We start from the raw sequence: 20449 nt of genomic DNA, 5'->3' as shown, positions 1-20449 counted from the left end.
CCATAGCAGTGTCAGTGTCATTGTCATCCTTATACCGTTGCGACCTTGCTTCCACCCGCCCCCACACCCTCTGCTCCATCCTTGCCCTACCCGCCGGCCAAATCATCTTCGTCGCAAGCGGCTGCGTACACGTCGCGTCGACGCATGCTTTCCAAGTCTCCGTGACCCTGACATCCGGCCGAAGTTAGCCGGTTGAAAACGGGTTCATCTGACTTCGGTGGTTTTATTCAGACGAGACAACAACATCCTCGACCTGTAGAAATGGACAATACACCTTTCCGGCTGGTATGAGCGATATGCGCACAATATATACAGCAAATATTCAAAAAACATGCTCGCTGCACGTAACGATAAGGGATTAGAATCCCTTTACAGTAACGTCCTATATTTTCAGTTCAGCGGTAACAGGCTAAGGCCGGCCTTTGAGATTTGCGTCTAGTTCGAGTTGTTCCGTTGTCGTTAGGAGCTTTGCTTCCGCTTAGGCTCATTGTGCCTATTCATTGAGTAACAGCGTCTTTTTGTTGCACATCGTCTCGCCTAACCCGTATTTCTGTTTCGGACTAATCATTCAACAATCGTCTCTCTCTCTCTCTCTCTCTCTCTCTCTCTCTCTCTTAGGACGAGAAGACGATTGGTCGTGACGGTAACTGCAGATAGCAACGAATAACCGGTCAAATCGAGATAGAAGAACCTTATTCTTGGACTCGTATTGGCAGCGATGTGTCATAGTTTAAATGTTTGCGTTAAACTCAGTGAAGAGTATCGGTCAGCGTTGAAAAATAACGGCCAGGTCCGAGGTGATGATGATGACGACGACGATTAAATGCTTCAAGAGAAAAGGAAAAAGTCTTCAAACTAAAGTGAAACGTCAATACACGATTCGCTTTACAGGTCGTACGTGTTAGCAGACGGCGTAAGTAAGCAGACTTTACACAAAACAGCTCTTGTCCTCTAATACGAAACGTTGAGACGCGTAAAGGTGCAAGTTCAGTGCCAATTTTTCTAGTATAATTATCATGGCGATCATGAACGATAGGCGAAAGGCTGAACTCACTAATTTCTAAAGAACAGCGGTACACAGGCGTCATCGTAGCAAAATGTTGTAATCATTCATCGATTATATAAGTTAAAATATCATTAATCATATAGATATAAAAGGAAATTAAGAGAAATCGAAATAGCTATCTCCCGATGTTTTTTGTGGCCGAATCATTGACGACAATGCCAATATGCAGGAGACGCGTTACTAGCGCGAGATTCAATCATCCATGTGAAAATGTTTTAGGCCAGAATCAATAAAAAACAAAGCCCATATCTTTCGCTAGTACACATCCCAGAAACTGGCTACGGATGACGTGTATTTTTTTTTTTTTTTTTTTTTTCTATAACACAAAAAACATCCTTAACAGCAATAGCTGCATCAAAGACGTTAGACATCATCTGACTCAAGAGATCTCTACGTGATCGGATCAGCTGTATCTACAGAATATCAACGATGAACGAAGCGCGGCAAGTGGTGCAGCGCCTGGAAAACTTTCTCTTGTTTGACGTCACCGGCTGAAACCGTCTAAAGGCTTGCTGCAAATTGATAATAAGTAAACGTTAACGACGATAGTAATGTTGACGTCTGGAGCATATTTCTGGACGGTCTTGTCTGCGCACCAGGCCACTGGGCAAATAGATACGACTGGCGTCGTCGGAATTATGCTTTTTTCTTCTGGTCAACTTGTTACACACAGGGTGGAGTAAAAGTCGCTTAAAAATACCACTGGACAATTCGACACCGTATTACATTTGAGAAAATACAGTACCAAAGTAAAAATTTCCTAGGTATAGGAATTAATGATCAAAAAATCAGCGAATACTCTCGTGACTTTGTTTCAAATTTTCAGGAAACCTCTGCTTCACCCTATTTATAGGGCAGAGGCTTTAAAAGTACTAACTTCAATAGTTTTAAACGATAATATATGTATTAGCAGTAGAAGTGTCCAAAATAATAGCCGAGCACTTGCGAGAAGAAAGGATCAGACTTTGTTACGTTTTGTCCTCTATGTCTGCATATGTGCTTAAACGAGTGCCGTCAAAGGTTTTTTTCCGTAGACTTTTCCATTATTGGCTTGCCGAATTCGTCCGAAGATCGGCCGCGTATTCGGGTGTAATTATGGACAATACAGAAAAATTATGGAAGAAAAAAAAAAGCAAAACAACACTTCGCGCATGAGCACGGAGTTGGTACCAAGTTCAGAGCTTGAAATTCCAGTCAAAAGCGACCTATGTCATAAATTATTTGTTTCCAATTTCCATCATATCGTAGCTCAAAGGTGACCGTTAGACATTGCGTTATCAGCAGGCCACTTATGATTTCGCCAAACAAACATAACAGGCTATATTTAGTCTTTGTGTGCACGCGTTCCCTATAGTTTCATAAAAAGAACCAAATGTTGATTACGTCCGGCCGGTGCACGCCATAGGCAGCAATTGAAAATTTGAATGACGGCCAAACGGACCGGTAACAGGCGTCTAACATAAGCAAGACTACAGCCGATAAATAGACAAAAAAAATAACAAAATTAGTCGACCGTCGATCGATGATCTGCAGATTGAGGATCTTTTCTCCCTGTTGCAGTTTCAAAGACGCTGACAGTCTACCAGTCGCATATCCATTGCAGAAACATACGTGGTAAAAGGTACATGGTGTACGGCCAATAGGGCAATGGCAGTCTTACATTCGGTACTAAGGTTTTTTAGGCATTGTTTTTAGACGGCTGGTCACGATACAAACTGACGAACTTTCTTGACAATCTAAACTGAGGTACATTATATTTATGTGGTAAAGTAGCAAGCCAGTAAAATTAAATAAAAATGAGTTGAATCACTATCAAACACGAACTGTTGATAAACTTTCACTCTGCATTACATATATACATATATATATGTATGGTCTAATATCAACAAACATTTATATACAGGTCTATTTAATTTTAATACAAAATAGTATTATCAAATAATGGAGATGAGGATGACGACAATTTGCTAAAAGCAAGCCAACTCTCAACGTCTTAGATAGCTGAAACGGTGCGACGACTATCGGAGGTTTTTCTGAAGACAGAAAGTCTCACAAAATAGGGAAAGCCCATGTATGTAATATTCATCTGAGGCTCATTTCAATTCGGAGGGAAGTGCGATTGCAAAATACGCCGGTGCTGAAACACCGACCGTAATAAAAACGTCGATGTAAAGCAAAATGGAGGGGCAAAATTTATCAGGCCTCAAAGCATTTCCTCTATGTTTTTGCTATTTGGCGGAAATATGAATGCCCCTAGCAGGATTACTTAACTCCAGCGACTCGCCGTTTGACTATACCTGTTTAAGGCGAGTCAAAATGATATCAGACAGATTTGCATTTTGTTACATGGTGAAAATTGTGTAAGACCTCCGACCGCGGTATAATAAGCCAATCGGAATGTACATTTATGTGTTTGTTTTGCCAGGCCAGCTTTGACGCTGGCGATAACGAGGCTCCTACATGGAAAGAATCGGCGCAGTCCGGCAAAGTTGTACTGTTCCCGCTAAGTTCGAACTTAACGCTAACTCATTTTGAGACCAGCCTGACGTCCACTAATGCTCACGTAATGTGATTGGCCCACATCTGTACACTCCCCAGTGAACCGCTGCTCCCCCAATTTCTGCACGAACCCGGCCTGTGTTATGGGTGTTTGAGCTCAGGTATCTGACGTGTCATAGAATTTACATACAGCATAAATATGAAGCTACAGCGTTTCTCTCATTTGTACGGTACCATTATCACGGAGATTTGAGAGTGTTAATTTGTCGCGGGATTTGTCAGTAACCTTCAGGTTTTGATACCAGGGCAGAGTTCCTGAAGAGAATATATTTGCCCCGGAAGTTCTGTTTACTCCTACGAAGAAAGAGCGCTTCTAGAAATAAAGCGTTCCAAACGCTATACAACCTTACATTTGAAAAGGAAAAGTCAAGAATCCTTAACAATAATATGAATGTGGCGACGTATTTGTTCATGGAAGATACTATTTAGTCTATAAATAGTCGTTAGCGCGAGAGGCAAGCTAGAAAAATCACTGGCAAATTATCGGTGCCGGTAATCTCGTCATGCAACGAACTTGAACTTTGTTGAAGTCTATTTGCCGCCATCACGACTATAGTTCATGGCGTCAGTGTCTTCTATCTAGATGACGACCGTCACTAGTTAACGCACCGAAACAGCAGCAGCGCAAACAGATGATTCCTCTCAGCTTCATCTATATGTATATTAGTAAAAAGATATGAGCAAACCTAACCGACTACTATATAGATTTAGAAAACCCTACTTATTTGTTTCGTGAACACTGACCGGCCTGATGGATACAAGCAGTTCTTTGATAGTATTTGGCTGTCTAACGTTGCTCCCAGCGCCAACCCTATCCCGTCGCTGTAGTTCAGGTCCATCCTGAACTTGACTTTCACAAGGCTCTTCGCTCCGGGCGCCCTTTTCTTTCTACTATACGCGCGACGATGCCAGCGAAGGCCAATAGAAGCTACTTTCTTTTCAGACTTTTCAAACAACAGGCAGTAAGTCAGAGGGCCTAATGACGGTTGGTGGCGGTATGAGCTGGAGCCATTGTGCCGATGGCGCCGGCCGTCGAGAACGAAATGAACTCCAAATAACCAACGGTTTTGCTGATGCTTACGCAAACTTCTTCAGCGTTTTCGACTTCGGCCATCGATGAACTTTCCACCAAACGCCGAATATTGAGTCTAAACCGGCAGCGTTCCACTTCGAAAGCCTACAACAAGTATAGTTTGGAGATCTGCTGCGGTTGAGATAGTGCCATGACCATAGCCGCTACGGTTGCTGCAGCTTCCATTCCTTACGCTTTTACGAAGTTACAGCTATTTTGTCGTTACGAAGAGCGGAGCGGTGGCCTATATTTGCGGCACGCCACGGATGCTGTCTGAACGTGGGTGCGAGTGCCAGGTTTTTCAAAGGGACACCCCCTGCGTCCCGGTCCCCTCGCTTCTTTCTCCCTCTCTCGATTTCGGTTACGAGAGCGTAAATGCGCCGAACATCTAGCGCTAACATACGAAGTTATGAATCTATAGGCTACCCACGATAACGCTCGCGAAGCGCACGCACATGAGTGAATGAAATGGCCGAGCGATATTTTGTTAGGCTAGCTGACCAGATGTCTTTCTAGGCTTTCTTTTCGGCTATTCGTTGGACTACTATTGTTGGGCCTCGTTGTTCCATTTTGTCGACTCGACACGAGCGGTGGCGATGCCGTGGCCGTTATCATTTCGCCTTTCGCGTTCGATGTAGGCGTCGAACATTGATTCGATCTTTTTTTTTTTCGGATCATAGGATATCATATCGGCAACCTTGGTTTGGTTAAAGTTCACGCCCGAAGATACTCGCGGGCGAGGCTGGATTGTCGCCTCTGCAAGCGTTCGTCGAGCGGTTTGTAAACACATTATGCTATAGATAAGTCAAGCTATGGTTAAAACATTGTTGTTTCGTGTGTCTCGATCAAGGACTGTGCGGTTTAGATCTATTATGGATTGATCCTTAGATAGGAGCGTTGTGCAAACCGTGCCGCAACATGAGCTTTCACCAAGACCGTACCTGCTTTTGAACCTTTAGCTATTTTCCTGTCAGATAAACGATTGGAATTGCCCGAAAAATTCCTAAATATTGTGTTCGTTTGCAAACTCGAAGCTGGTTCTTATGCGACGGGTTTTGGTACGGCGACCCAGCCGCGTTTCAAGATCCTGTCTCAATGGGGTGCTCAATACGAACCATATGGATGAATCGAACAAAAGGAAAGATAGCCGTACGAATCGTCCCTCGTATTCCTCATATTTTTCTGTACTTACATCAAAACGTATCAACGACTGAACTCAGACACCCCTTGTTCTTCCCCCTACCCCGGTGCCTCTTCCGATTTGTAGGCTACCATGTTATCACTGCAGCATCGCGAATATGTATTAAGTTATTATTAAAGTATACCAAGTGGAATGCTGTTGCGCGCAAATCATCTGAAGTTTGCAGTGCTCTCAGTTAAATATGCAAAGACGCGCCTGTATCCAGTAGAAAATGACGTAATGACTCCAAAAATTTGAATATCCTTATTCTTGTCCTATAAAATCTGTGAATCTATTGTAATCCACCATTTACGATGCGTTACCTTCCATAAGGATCTTATCTTTCCCTAGTATTCAGTCAGTTGCTTTTCTTGAATAGAGAGACCCCTTATATTGCAAAAAAGAATATAACCCAACATGTAGAAAAGCCGTTGTCTCCTGCACGTCGAACACCTCCAAAATACCTCTCAACGAAGACGACTATATGCTATTATTAGCAGCAACAATAACTTAATCGATAACTTATCAAAGTAAAACTCCCGGCGAACGGACAGTAACGACCAGACATGGTTTTTGCGGAACAACTGCCACATCTTTGGCCACTTTCTCCGTCGTCACCGGACGGCCTTCGGACGAATTCGAACCGAGCCCCTGTAATAACACCGGCGACAGAGTCACTGTCACGCCACCGCTGTAGCCCCTTGTGCCGCATCGGCCGCTAGTAAACGACGTGTCGTCCTCCCCAAACACTACACAGTTCAGGGTCCGCTATACTGTCATTGTGTAACAGCTTTGCGGCAAGCATCCGCTAATGCGTGCCTTTTGGTTTACGGTGCATTTGTCTATGAAAAAAAGTCGTCCGGTCGTTTTTGGCCATAAGAGCTACAGTTATTACTTGTACTACTAGTATGATGCCATTTGAAGCAAGAGCTGAAAGCCTATAGTAGAAACTAAAAGTCGACCCAATCTTACCACTGCCTCGCCGTGCTCACGCTGTAAAAACAACAGGGGCAGCAGCAGTGGCATAACAACAGCAGTCGAATCAGTTACCGTTGATGGCGGCCAGTGTTGGCTTCTACCCTGCCCTGTGCTGTGTTCTGCGTTACTGCTACGGTGCCCCTTGGATCAAGACGACGTTGTACTGCCGTCTTTAGCCGGCCGGCTGCTCAGGCCGTCGGCAGGCAGGCCAGTGATCAGGCGTCGTGCATCTTTGCCTCTAGTGCCTTTCCTCTTATCGTAATTATTCTGATGCTGCTTCTGCTGCTATTACGGCTCCCTAGACATATTCCTCTGCACCGTCGGCAACGACGACAGCCATCCGCCCCGCTCTCTCCAGACGGTCAACGACCTGCTGATGCCCGCCAGGGGGATTCTACGTGTAGCTGCTGCTGTCGTCGTCGCTTTCAGTATTCACGCACTGACGCGAAGAAGAGGCAAGAACGAAGGTGTCTCTACCGCATTCGTTTAGCTCCACGGCGGAGAGCTTCGGATGCTGCCGGTTTACACAACCAGTAGCAGCAACAGCGAAAAGCATCGTCACACCAAGAACGTCACCTACAATATATACATACATATAGAGATATGCATATAATCCCGCCCTGAGTCCGCGCGGTAGAACGTATGAGCTCTTCGGATTTTTTCGCCTCTGCCTCAAAAAGGAAGAAGGAAAATCGACCATTGTAGAGGCGGCCCGCCTGGAGGAGCGCCGGTAGAAGCGGTACCGCTAGCAGCTAGACGGCCGTAGGGGCAGCGTGCTGTATCGTACACTGAACTCAACTAACACTGCCAATGGCCGCTGTCGTCTCGCCGAACAGCGGGAGCGCTGTCGAGTGCTCCGGAGTGCCACTAACTGCTTTGCTGCCGCTGTTGCCCGCCGCTGCCACCTCAAGGCGCACCGTAGAAGGAGTGAGTACCGTCGACTCACGTCGTTGTCGCAGCCCTGCGCCCTGCTCATCGGTGTCTCGTGCTTGTCTGGCTGGTTTTGCATCATTATCAGCATCACCACCAACACCATCGTCATAATCATCAACGACAACATCGCATAGCACATAGTCGACAGATTAATAGGCTGCCGGCGGGTCATCCAGCCAGCGCGAGCGGGTACCGAAAGTGCATTGCCTCGAAGAGGCCCTACCAGCTGGCACAGCAGCTACTCAAGCGCGCACATATCTGAGGCGAACGCATGGCAAGTCGCGCACAGCATTGGGTAGCGTCGTCACTGTGCTGGTGAACGAAACCCCGACCGACCGACCGACACCGTAAGCAACGAAAGAACGATCACATGAGCGCATCGGCGATGGTGACGACTCCGGCCATTGCCACGAAATGCTAGCACGGCTACTGCCTCCGGCTTTGCCCGCTACTGCGACCGGACGACGATAGCAACGCAAACGATTACAACAAGGAACGACTGGCGGTGCCCCACCAGCGTCATTGACCCACTGACTCAATGACTGACTAACTTAGTGGCGCAGCTACGGACGCATAGCAGGCATTGCCCCAGGGAAGGCGCAGACAGGGCCGCGGACCGGCAGACAGGTAAAGAGGAGAGACGCACAGAAAAATGCAAAGAAAAAATGATCTGCACTACGCTAAGAGAGAAAAAGGTAAGTTGGCTAGACAACGCTATAAGGAACGGCGAACGATGGCTGGAGTAAAACGTATTGCCGATGTAGAAATAGGTATACGGGGGTGTTAAAGTCGGAGCCAGCGGTCCTCATCTAGTCAAAGGTTTGTGTCGTCTGGACTGTAGCATTACAGTGACGGCGCTGTGGGACGCTGCGATACAGCGGCGACCTAATGCGACATAGGAATCTGCGCGAGCTCTCGTCGGAGAAAATGAGCTCGGTGCTAATTATGAAAGAGAGCGCTCGTAGGGCTGGATGCAGCCAAACTGCAGCAGGTAGAAGAAAGAAGAGAACGATATATAAGAAAAAAAGCTGATGTTGCTTGTAATCGTACCAGGCTCGCTTAGGTAGAAGGTATGGCGTACAGACGCGGGAGGTCGTTAAGGAAGGCAGAGTTCAATGCGTCGTCTCGCTGACATTGTTTATGAGATTTTCCTTAGATCAGAATTTCCTTAGAGAGAGACCTTCATTGATTAGAACAATGATGATGACGAGGATAATAATACTATAAGCTAGGATCAATGTGAGCTAGAAGCATCAAATGTGCTGTTTTCTTTTTTACAATGATACATAATTATTTAATAACCGCATACATCCGCATATACCGCTCATTAATACTGTAGATTGCAAATCCATCTCGCCGGCCGATTGATCTCCAACTATATTTACTAACCTTTATAATGTTGTTCTACTTCAGCTTTCAGGAAGTGTGCGGCCGAAAATCATTCACTCACTCGTTGGAACCAGTGACATGGATACCAGCACATATCTAACGGTTTAACTCACTCGAAAGAGTCGCCTGTACACTCAGCACACTGGTCACATTAAACAGGAAAAATATTTGCAAAGGCTAGCTGCGACAAACGACAAAGATTGGAAAATACGCCTGTGCGACTAATAAGCGCATATATTCATACGTAAATTCGAACCTCCTTCGCCTAAACCAAGATTCATATACTTTGTGTTTCCATTTAAAGTACAACAAGCAAACATTATTTTGCAAATCTTATTATCCAACAGACCATTCATCGTCGAATATGCGTGGATTAGGGATAGCGAAAAGCTTCGTTTCCACACATTGTTTGACCAGGCCTTCACTGGTCGCCCGGAGGCAAACAACAGCAACGCGCTCGCCCCGTGTCCTGGTACGTACTACAGGCTTAAAACACGCAACCTCTTATTGTCGTGAGGTACAATGACCAGCTACCGCGGTAGGCTACAGGATCAGATGCGGTCAAAGCTCCTCATAGAGCCTAGATAGATTCTATCCGGTCGATGTCGATAGACGCGCTCTTTCCTCGCTGTGATCGCTCACTCCTCCCCAGTGAACAACGGCTTCTTAAACCTCTCAGTCGATTGCTTATGTGTCTGTGTGTGCATTTGTCTATCTTCGTGTATGTATATTAGCGCCCATGTATTTCCTTATGATGGTTCTATTGGCTCTATAGGAAAGCTTCTACTGTCTCTCGTCGCAGTATTCGACTTGGCCTGTCTATCTAACGTGGCGTAGTAAACAGTACATAGACACTTAGGTTTTGCCAGACAACAACCTGGTACTAATAACAACCCGCAGCACAACAATCATACAATAGTTCCGAGCTGTGTTGCGCCTTCCCCGTTCCTCGCCGGTGTTGTCCATAGAGGGGAGATGTACATTAGGTCGGTACCTCTCGGGGTCGACGGCCTAAAGGTCTAAGCAGTCTGACAGTTTAACGTCTCGACGGCGTATTCACCCGGCTAGCAACTAGCAACGGGGACGGCAAAATCCAGCAGCGGTACCGGCTTGTTGAGTCTGAGCTGGCGTCATACACCGATCCGATGTCGCCTTCTTGTATCGCTTCTGATTGAGCTAGACGTCTACCGCTGCTGCCCTTCTCCTTGTTGAGCTTCTTTCCTCTGCCCTCGCCGGTGTTCTTCAGTGTTCAGACAGTGTCTCGGATAGCAGCCCCCTCTATGCCCCCTTCGCCCAGTTCTGCAGTGATGCTCGGTATCGGCCGACGGCTAGACCCTACCGAAGACGATTCGGCAGCGCCGCGCAAACAGGGCGCCCTATCGACAAGCGCATATGTGTGTGCCTATTCAAACGTCGAAATGCGCCGTCGTATTTCGTAGATGACGGCTGTAGCATTCGGTAAATTTAGGGAAACGGCAAGTCTAAGTTGAGTAACTGATCTTCAAGGAAATCGACGTTCGTTGCGGTGAAAAGGACCGCTGCGGAAATTGGCAAGCCTACGCTGTAGGGCTTGGGTCATAGTTTCTATGGGTTTTTTCGAGTTGTTGAGGGAATCGTGCCGCACAATAATACGGTGCGAGACATTTGATTGAAATTAATGCGTTATGATTATTCCGTTCTCGTTAGGTAGCAGAATTTTGACGCTACTCTATCCGGCCTAGTTGTTTGTTAGTGCAAGGCGGGCTGCAGCTCTATCGGTGCACGCTTTGTTATTGTGATGACATATATCTTAAAGCCTATAATAGACAATGCTTAGAATAATGGTCTAGACACTGTTTTTCTTCTGGCTTATAGAAGAATTAGGTCATTACGAGGTTATTGGGAACCTCACATCGTGTGGTGTTGTCCCTCAAACAGTGACCCTTAGTGGCTCTTTAAGATTCGTATAAATTTACAACAGATTTTCGTGTGTAGCAAATTCACTTGTGGTAGTCAGTTACTGAAAGTGCTTCTAGCGCAGTAGATCCAACGCTATTTATGATATGTGCGCTACAAGCTTAGGCAAACGAAAAAAGGTGGCCGGAGAGCCGGATCATACTAGCTTACTCTCTTCATGTGTTATTTGAATTTATGAGAAAATCAATAGCAACACAGCGTAAGCAAACCAAATTCGTAAAATTGCTATTTCGTTCAAATTTTCGGAGCTTTCCAGCCGATCGCCGGCGTCCTATCAATTTCGGCTCGCGTGAAGCGAACGCAAATCGGTGGCCGTGCCCAATTTTGATCAATACGTGCTCGTTCGAGATCGTTCGATAACTAGGGAATTGCGGGTATAAGAAAGCTTGAATTATCTTGCTATCTATTCCGGTCACTCTGCCATACGTCGAGACCAAGATCCAGCAAACTATGCCATGTCTATTCGGTTGCTAAGCGAGTATGCTGGACAATAATCGGGTTCGACTCCTAGAGCTTATAACACGTGGTGGTGGTTGTTGTTGTTCTGTACGGGCAGTACGACAGCCGTCCTTATGCAGCAGGTAAGGTCATGTTACGAAACGCCTAAAATTAGGCACAGTATTGATGAGTAGCCGTATGAAGAAGACGGTAGACGATCAAGCGAAAACAACTCGTATTGATTAATGGGTATTCGTTGAGCCATAAAGCTGCGCCGAGACATAGTCCAAATGTTAGAGATTGATTTGAAAGATACATTAATCGCACCTCAGAAAGAGATTCCTTACTTTTTCTGTAGCGATTTCCATCTGAAGCTACAACTTCTGAGTTTGTTGCCAATAGCAGAGGTCAACGGCTGTGATTTATAGCTCTGTCAGGGCCGATCAGTTTAGCTATTACGTACCGCAATCTTGTTCAACTTAGAATAAAATAGATCCGATGCTAGTGACTCTAATTGTTGAGAAATATAAAATACAATCGATTAGTACTGCATTAAATAAATAACAAAATGCACATAAACATACTTATGGGCTATTGCCGGCCAGTTGATCGATCTAGCCTCGCGTATATCTTGCCCCATTATACAAATATAAGAGATAATGTGGGTTAAATAAATTAGGCTTTTCAATACAACCAAGCCGTACGGTGGTCCCAGCATTCGCTAAGCCCCGTTCATTCACATAAACGTTATCAACGATAAAATCGAAAACTGTAAATAGTCACCTAGTTCGTATAAATGTTGTAGTTAGCCTCGGCAAAACCGGTTCGGGATGGCAATTTACTTACTAATAGACTGCGAAATTTCGACGAAAACTGTTGCTCGTGGATTTCGTGTTGCTTCACCCGCAAATTTTGCCAGCTACTCAACTTAACGAACATTCAACTTTAAAGGAATAGTCACCTTTTAATCATCTAGAAAGAGTCACTACTCGTATCTCGGATGTCCTGTATTGGTCTAGCAGACTCGAATTTTTACGGTTACTTCGGCCGCGTTTTCCAAATCGATACCTATATTGGCGTCTGAAAAAGCTTTTCGGTCACCTGGTACTTCAAAGTTTTAAGTTCGCAACGGAACAAAACGAGTCCTAACTTTTACAAGGCGACCCACTAACTTCGTAATGCTTGTAACGGTTCGTGATTGCTATATTGAACGAGTTCAGCGATGGTCTCGTTCACGTTTAATTCATGGAAACAAGCTATTAATTTCAACTAATTTATCTAATGGATTCGTAGTTGAGCAAGCAGATATTTGGACGTTTGTCGTTGCGGAATTGCCTAAAAACGTAAAAGTCGATCCTGCGAGTGTACGAGATCAGTGTCGAGTTATAGAGTTGAATGGTTTAAGAGTAGTGTCTGATGAAACTGCTGAGCCGTCTGACTTCCCAATAGAATCTTGGCAAGACGCTAAAGAAATTTGATCATAACCATAGCCACACGGTACGATTGATTCGTCGGTCACGTGGCAATCTTCTTACATTGATACGAGGCCAAATCTCTTTTAGATTCCTAAATGCTGAGAGCAACGAAAAGTATTCGATCCGCGCTCGAGAGGATTCAGCGAAGAATTCGGATGCTCCGTATCAAGAACAGCGGGACTTGACGTCTCTCTCGCCAGGACCTCCGTGGTCAACGCCGTCGTTTCATCGAGATGCACCGCTGCAACGCAGCGATCTCCAAAGCTCTGTGCAGGTCGAAAAATAAGAATTGCTTGATTTATGGAGGGATAGTCCGACTCGGAAGGTTCGGAGTCTGTTGCTCGCTGAGAATCACTGAGCTAAATCGAATGATCGCGAGAGTTCCAGCGAACTGCCTAGCCGCTGTTGGACTGCAAGCTAGCGCGCTTTTGCTAGCGGGCAGGAACTTGTCGCAAGAAAACTATCCACTCACTGCTGTGGTGAGCCTTACTGCCAATCAGTTTGCGTTGTTTGTTGGTCATGATCGCGTTGTATGCAACAATCTGTACGACTTATGGGACCAGGATGGACTGCGTTCACCCTCGCTCATCAGAGGTCTCCGAGAGAGGTGACGCGACGGTAGGACGCACTTGTGTTATCGATACTGTTGAGCGGAATGCATCGTATGGCCTGGTGTTCTTCCCGGAAATCTTTATACTGTTTTTGATTCGTATGCTACTATTAGCAGCAAGATCAGAGGCAGAATCGCATCATCGTTATCATCACTGTGCGATGCTGGACTTACGGTGTGACGTATTATCCGGGCACTTTCTAGCTCTTGGAGATATCCGATAAATCTATTCGTTTGCACGAGACAGGGGTACTGACAAATATAGCAGCCAACTTAGCAACTGGAGAAGTCACCTCGAAAACATCTGCTCGGATATTGGCTTGCCGCTTTTTTGCCTTCAATATCGCTAACAGTGCTTCGTAGGAAACGTTCGATATTTATCTTGTTCTTGACTGATAGGTGGACGTTCGTACGTCCGTGGAACATATGCCTGACCGAGATTGTAGTCATTATTGGTAAGGTTTACTCGAGGTAATAACGGAGGGGAAGACTTTAAGTTTAGCAATGGGCAGATCACACCCTAACTACCGAGTGGAAGGACAGCGCTGAACAACGGAGAGGAATGATAGGTAGATACAGGCAATAGGATCTATGGAGGATTGTATGACGATCAGGTTGAAGATCAAACTCGAAGTGAATGGTTTGTATCAAAAAGCTGAGAAATTTTATTATAGGCTTCTCTATTTCTTAAAAAAAGTGCAGCTCACTATTACGGCTACGCTGAACAACAAATAACGAAATCATCTTTTCATCTAAGTGAAGAATCGTTGCTTCGGCACAGCCATTGCTGATATTCAGTGAATAAGCAGCCAGCTTAGGCTGGGGCAACTAAAGGAAGGGCAATTTCATGAGAGCATTTTCTAACTTTCATAAGAACGCAGTCTCCCTGTGACAACTGCCGCTTATGCCTGAGTGCCCGACCCGCTCTGTAACTATTTTTTTAAGCTTCGCTCTCCGTTTTGAGCCCGACGACCAACCAAACCTCAATTAACACGAAAAGTATTTTTTGACTAAAGAGATTGTCCACATCGTAAGGAACGCCTCCAATAGAGACTACCACTTTCACAATATTCGTTTTGCATGGTACTCACTCAGCACAGCGTGTACCGGCGTCTTTAAAAGGTGCCACTGCAAACAGAATAGGCATCGCGAGTGAATTGTATATTCTCCTAGAGATTGATCTCAGAATTACACAGAGATCCGAGGAAGTGCTGGAAGACGCGTGACTCAGCAGCGCCTAGCTGACCATCATTTACGTTGCTCAATTGTCACGAATCGTGGAGAGTCCCAGATGGTCATGTTTATAACGTAATGCACGTTCAAAAGCTACGGCCCCACATGGCGGTGATTAGTTGTGTGCCCTCTAATTGATTTTAAGCTTACGATTATGCTTCGACTTGTATTCAACGACTTTTCTATCGGTTCCCATGAACGGGTGCTCTACGACTACTCGGCCTAGCTATACATAGCGATAAACCCGTTCGTGTCTGCGTATCGTTATAGTTTAGACCTGTTAAGTATTATCAGAGTTCCGAGCCCGGACCCGTAGCAGTTGCTGTATATCCTGTTAAACTAGTGGCTTTACACCTATCGCAGTTTACTTGACGCAGTTCGTGCATCGCTTGTTTAGTGGATCCGGCGAATTTTCGGGGTGATATTATTGGTTTGTCAGCCGCTTTACTGGCTCGTGGTACCTAATCACATGATTTTGGTAATCCTAAGACTTTGTTCTGACCGGTTAGTTGACTTGTACTAGAGGGATTCCGCTATGCTATTCACACAGTGATCCTGTAGTAGATGTTCTATACTTTTGTATCGACTAGCTTAACTCCTCTTGTAATTAAATCATTGTTCAGCTAGCGTTGACGCGTTGTTTTCTCGCGATGCTTCGCTATCTCAAGGTTGAACCGACCTTAGCGTGTAAGTTTTTAAGTAAATATTAGATCGTTTGGGAGACAGAGTAAGTTAACTATGTTAAAATATTTAACATCTTTCTGAAATGCTCAGCCAGATTTGAACCATTAACAATATCATCCAACGTATTTCAAAAATGATTTCTACCCAATTGTGTAAAACACCACTGAACTAACATCAGTAAACACCACTGAAAATGTTAGTAAAATTTTTACCAATACCGAACAATATACATAGAAGTTCTATCTTGGTATAAGTTAGAATTGTATATACAAGATAAAATTGATAAGAGATAGTGTAAATTAATTGTTGTCTGGGGTCTGTAGACTTTGCTTAATAATCTCTACATTAAAATTCAGTTTGGCAGGTGAAGCCAGCTAGTCTTAGATATCCATAAAATCTTGAAACCTTCTTATATCTAGGTTATGTTCCAACTTCACACAGGCAGAAATCTACCTGAAGCTACCTGAAGGTAAAAAAAAAACCTTGTATAGATATAAATCAGCAAATCTCTCCTATTAACGTACTTTTCAAATGCCACTGTTGTTAACTTCTTTGCATCCTTTTGCCGCAATTCTTCCCAAGAGCATGCATTAAAGGTTTTCTCTTCGTCGACCCTCGACCAGAAATTTCCCGGAGCTTTTGGACCTAGAGGATCTATTCTAGAGGATCTAGAAGACTATTACCGAAACTGAAGTGTAGATGATACGTATTTAGGGAATTGAAGAAGCACTCAATTCGTTCCACTGCGATTGATGAAAAACAGACATTAGATATGTGCATTCTCGATGAATTTTGGCTCATAAATTACTGACATATATATATATATATTTTTGTTTATAGAGGCCCAAGAATACCCTGCTTTATTGACGTAGGTACGCCAATTGGTAGACTCGAACCAGCGATATCTTAGATTTGACAAGGTTCAGACGCTATAAAATACTGCTTCATAATAACTCTACCAATATAAATCTAATGCCAAGGAGTTTGTGTGGCTAAAAGGCTGGGTGCGCTCACCTCACGTCCATGCGTAATAGTAGTCCAAAAGGATTCCAGGATTCGAAGCTGTGAAGTACTCCAAATCGGGTGTTAGGCATAAGAAAAAAGTTAGTTTAGATGTCAATTTATTAACTAAAATGGCATAAAAGCATCCATGATCACCACTGGAAACGCTGAGCTGCCATATTCGATAATTAGCAAATATAAAAGCAGGCAGGACAATATTATGTGTAATGGCACGATCTACCAGGTTGTTACCGAAGGACCGTGCGCGATTTACGGGCGATTGCTATTACATCATATAGTGAACGTATTGCCCTCGACAGGGCGAGTCATATTAGTCGACAATTACTTAAACTTTACTTGCGGACTTTCTATAACCTTTGCACTTTTAACTTAGCTTACTTTCACGATTAACTTCACTAAACACTAATCGATATCTTATAGTAAATCGGCTACATCTTTGAAAAACTTATGTCGAAGAGCTTGTAATAACATTCACTGAATACAGTATCGGCCTATATAAGTTTTTTGTACGGGCATTACTTGCATAAGGGAAGAGTGCATACGATTTTAAGAATATCGACGCTGCCTGGTAACTGCAGTTTTGCTTGGTTTTTTTTATCTTTAATTAAAACCGTTTGTTTACTGCCAGGTAACTGCCATAAGCGTAATGATAATAATATGCGGTAATTACAGAGTAACAGGCAACACGGAAGATCGATCCTAAGAGTATGAAACTAATATAACAATATAAGAAAAACATCGTCGGGAAATGGCCAGTCGAGCTGGACAACGGAGCCTTAAAGCTGAATCGCTAAAATTTGTTCACGAGATAACGCTTACTACGTAATTACTATTTAATTAGTTAACTATTAATTACCTACAAATAATATGAGAGTTTGTAATCCTAGCACGTTGAGTATATAGGAGAACTCTATAAAGAAAAGTACATTTTGTTTGAGAGAATTAAACAAATCAGCCCTTTGCTTTTATGAAAAGAGGCTAAGTAATTTTTATAACAGGCATCGGCTTTACCATTTAGCACCACTTTTACTAACTTAGTAAGCCTTTAGAATTTTTCAATTGGCAATCTTGAGATATTTTTAAATAAATAAAACAGCTTTAAATCGCGGATGGCTGAGTTATCCGTCGGAACGCGTAGTTGCCCAGGGATGATTCGAACATGGAGCGAGACCATAGGCAACGCAAAAATAAGATCGAGTTCTGGATAGAAGTTCTTTATTGGTGTTGTTGGTGACTGTCAAATAAGAACTAGTAAAGCAACTGTGTGCGTAACAGAAGTGGACAAGTTTGCTGTTAACTTAAAGTTCGCTATTTATTTGAACAGATGTCAGTAGAAATCTCCGGTGAATAATAATTATATGCCGAATACTATTATCATTATGGTAACTGATGCCACTGGGACAGTTTTAATTATTTTCATATATACGACATTTACCAGAAATTGAAAGATGTTCACGATTCTTGTTACCATGGTAGGCTTACATTACAATGCTATGTCGATGGCACTAAAAAAGCATATGCGTTTTTTAGCGCCCAGGCCGATGCTACAAATAATCTGAAATTATTTCAAGTTGGTACTACCATACAATAAAAGGAGTACACAATAAAAAAACCTGATAGCGTTCGTGTTACAATATTCCAAAGTAGTGCTAAGAACAGACTAAAGAGTTACATATTGTTTGTGTTACAAGATGTCGACTTCAGCGCAGGCTGTACAAAATACAGTCGCCACTTCAGAAGGAGAATGGAAAAAAATACGAGATGACCCAGTGCAGTTAGAGGCTCTTCTGTTCAAAGAAGCTATAGTACGGTGCGAGGGAAATTATTGTTATATGGGTGTAGTGCAGGCAATCGACCCAGTCTCAAAAAGGTCAGTCTAAGGGTGAAAGGTCTGTTGGGGGGAAACCCAACTAAGCTTATGAAGATTTCTCATGACAGCATCTGAGGAAATGCTCCAAGCTTCAGTTTATTACAAATTAGTTAATTGGCGCCTATTTTTCGCGTGAATTTACTGTCTTGCAGTTTCTCTTACTGATGCTCGAAGAGCTTATCCTAACGTATTACAGCTATCCTTACACATTTATTCATCTAACAGTAATAAGATTTTAGTATGCATCTTCGTTCTTCTTTCGAATATTTCAGTCTAATCGTGGCTCAGCTAAACGGGCAAAAGGACATAACTAACCTCGTGTTGTGCATGGGCTCGTCTATAGAAGACGTTTTCGTAGGAGAGGGCACATCCAAGCATGGCGCGCTAGTCCAAACGCTTTTCAAACAGCAGACCAAGGTAAATATTCACAAATAATCTATAATAGTTCAATACGATAGAAGTAGTACGGACTGTTCGCTTATGAAAACTCTCTCGTAGGGATCAACATGCTCTAAACATGTGCTCTCCCAAAAAACTTTACCAAGGGCATTTATGCATTGTTTATTAAAAAGTAAATGCTAACCTTATATCTGTGTCGCAAGACAATTGTTAAATCATTCTTCATTTGTAAAATAAAATGGTAAAAAATAGGTATCTTGCAATCCAAAAAATGCTTTACTATAACCTGTTTCCACCTGTTGTTATTTATTACTAGAGATTCAGGTTCGATTTGATTTATTATATACTATAACACTTTGACGTGAGTTAAAATTTCAATAATTTCCTCTTCAAACGTTCCTTTCGAATGAATTTTACCTAAAAGTTGCGTTTCATCTTATAGGAGGAGATTTCTCCTACTAGGTTGAACGCCTTGCGTGATCATCTACTTAGTCACCTGAGAGCCCATCAGTTACCTGTCGAAATAGACCTCAAAGACGGTGAGACGTTGCGAATCGCACAGATTGCCTACATCGCACCGCCGTACACTGTTAAAGAGGTAAATGGCCATTAGGTTACTATTTTTTGATTAGTAGATTTAGATATACATATCCAATTAAAACCAATCCATAGCCAATTTAAGAAAAACCTAAGGGATTGAGAAACAAATGTCTGTAAAGGTATTTTTTAACACTTTTAGCTATCTTTAATGTGTGAAAAAATCCTTGAGGGCATAAGCATCGAAAATCGGCTTTTCACTAAAATGCCTGAAACAGGTCTTACTAGACTTATTTGGGGTTTTGACGCAGCCCACGCCATTTGTTTGCGGGGGAATTCATTATTATTGTTATCACTACTATCAAAGTTATTATACAATGAATCAGGGACAGCAAGAGTTATGTCAACAGCGACCGCAAGACCGATCGTTTTATTCTGTCACGTGTTTATTTGCACTTTTGCTAATCTAAAGCAACTCTTTGAGTACCTGATTAGGTAAACGTTTAGAATTTGATTGCTGTAGTGCTCTGAATGCTTAAACCAAAGGACTCTTTTCAAGGTGGTTCTACTTGATTGTCTTCCTCAATCTCTACAGGTATACTGCCAGAACGAAATAGTGATGGAACGCATTACAAAACTGGTCGAGGAAATACCACCTATGCAAGCGTCGACTGAGACAAATATCACCCTGTCGTCTTGATTGGTCCAAAAAGATTTGTTAGTATTTGAATTGTTGTTTTTTTTTGTTAATGAATTCGGAAGCAATAGTGGTTGAGCGCCTTACCGTGTATTAATGATCACTATGCAGTTAAGCCCATTGCGCTGGGTCTTACACGAAGCAATGCTTTTCGTGATCAATGTGTGTATAATATATACATTAACACATGCAAATACTCTAAATGTGTTTGACAATCCTTTGTAGTTTACTCAGGCAGGGTGAAAGGGCCAGAAATTCTGTTCTTATATATATATATATATAAATAAACTCTTTCAAAATACATAGTTAGCTGTGAGGCTGATAACAAATAAAGGCTGATCTTCATTTAA

General features: G+C 43.3%; 1 protein-coding gene and 2 long non-coding RNA genes across 7 annotated transcripts in view; 2 read left to right on the top strand and 1 right to left on the bottom strand.

Annotated features, from left to right (window-relative positions):
* The window catches only part of LOC111264378 (uncharacterized), a 25650-nt gene extending 8042 nt beyond the window's left edge, over positions 1 to 17608 (bottom strand). The window contains exons 1-3 of one of the 2 annotated variants that reach the window (XR_015312715.1): positions 17453 to 17608; positions 16588 to 16645; positions 16098 to 16316 (exon numbers count right to left, since the gene is read on the bottom strand). This is a non-coding gene — a long non-coding RNA (uncharacterized LOC111264378). Of the gene's footprint in view, positions 1 to 16097; positions 16317 to 16587 lie in introns of both variants that reach the window. The other variant, XR_015312714.1, reaches the window with a different exon arrangement.
* On the top strand, positions 624 to 2179 carry LOC147753940 (uncharacterized). Its single transcript, XR_015312719.1, has 2 exons — positions 624 to 913; positions 1410 to 2179. It is a non-coding gene; the product is annotated as an uncharacterized LOC147753940 (long non-coding RNA).
* On the top strand, positions 9527 to 20449 carry LOC111264362 (gem-associated protein 6). Of its 4 annotated transcripts, none has more exons than XM_022840204.2 (5): positions 9527 to 9649; positions 18288 to 18466; positions 18739 to 18883; positions 19308 to 19463; positions 19998 to 20449. In XM_022840204.2, exons 1-5 carry the CDS (start codon positions 9542 to 9544, stop codon positions 20100 to 20102), a joined length of 693 nt encoding a protein of 230 aa, XP_022695939.1. In that variant the 5' UTR covers positions 9527 to 9541; the 3' UTR covers positions 20103 to 20449. The 4 variants fall into 4 exon arrangements, with proteins under 4 accessions (XP_022695939.1, XP_022695948.1, XP_022695966.1 ...); XM_022840213.2 differs by lacking the exon at positions 9527 to 9649 and adding an exon at positions 17760 to 17978; XM_022840231.2 differs by lacking the exon at positions 9527 to 9649 and adding an exon at positions 17762 to 17939.

The sequence above is a fragment of the Varroa jacobsoni genome, unplaced genomic scaffold (genome assembly GCF_002532875.2).
Source record: "Varroa jacobsoni isolate VJ856 unplaced genomic scaffold, vjacob_1.0 scaffold_96, whole genome shotgun sequence".
NCBI classification, from domain to species: Eukaryota; Metazoa; Arthropoda; class Arachnida; order Mesostigmata; family Varroidae; genus Varroa; species Varroa jacobsoni.
This window is presented reverse-complemented; position numbering and strand designations above follow the sequence as displayed.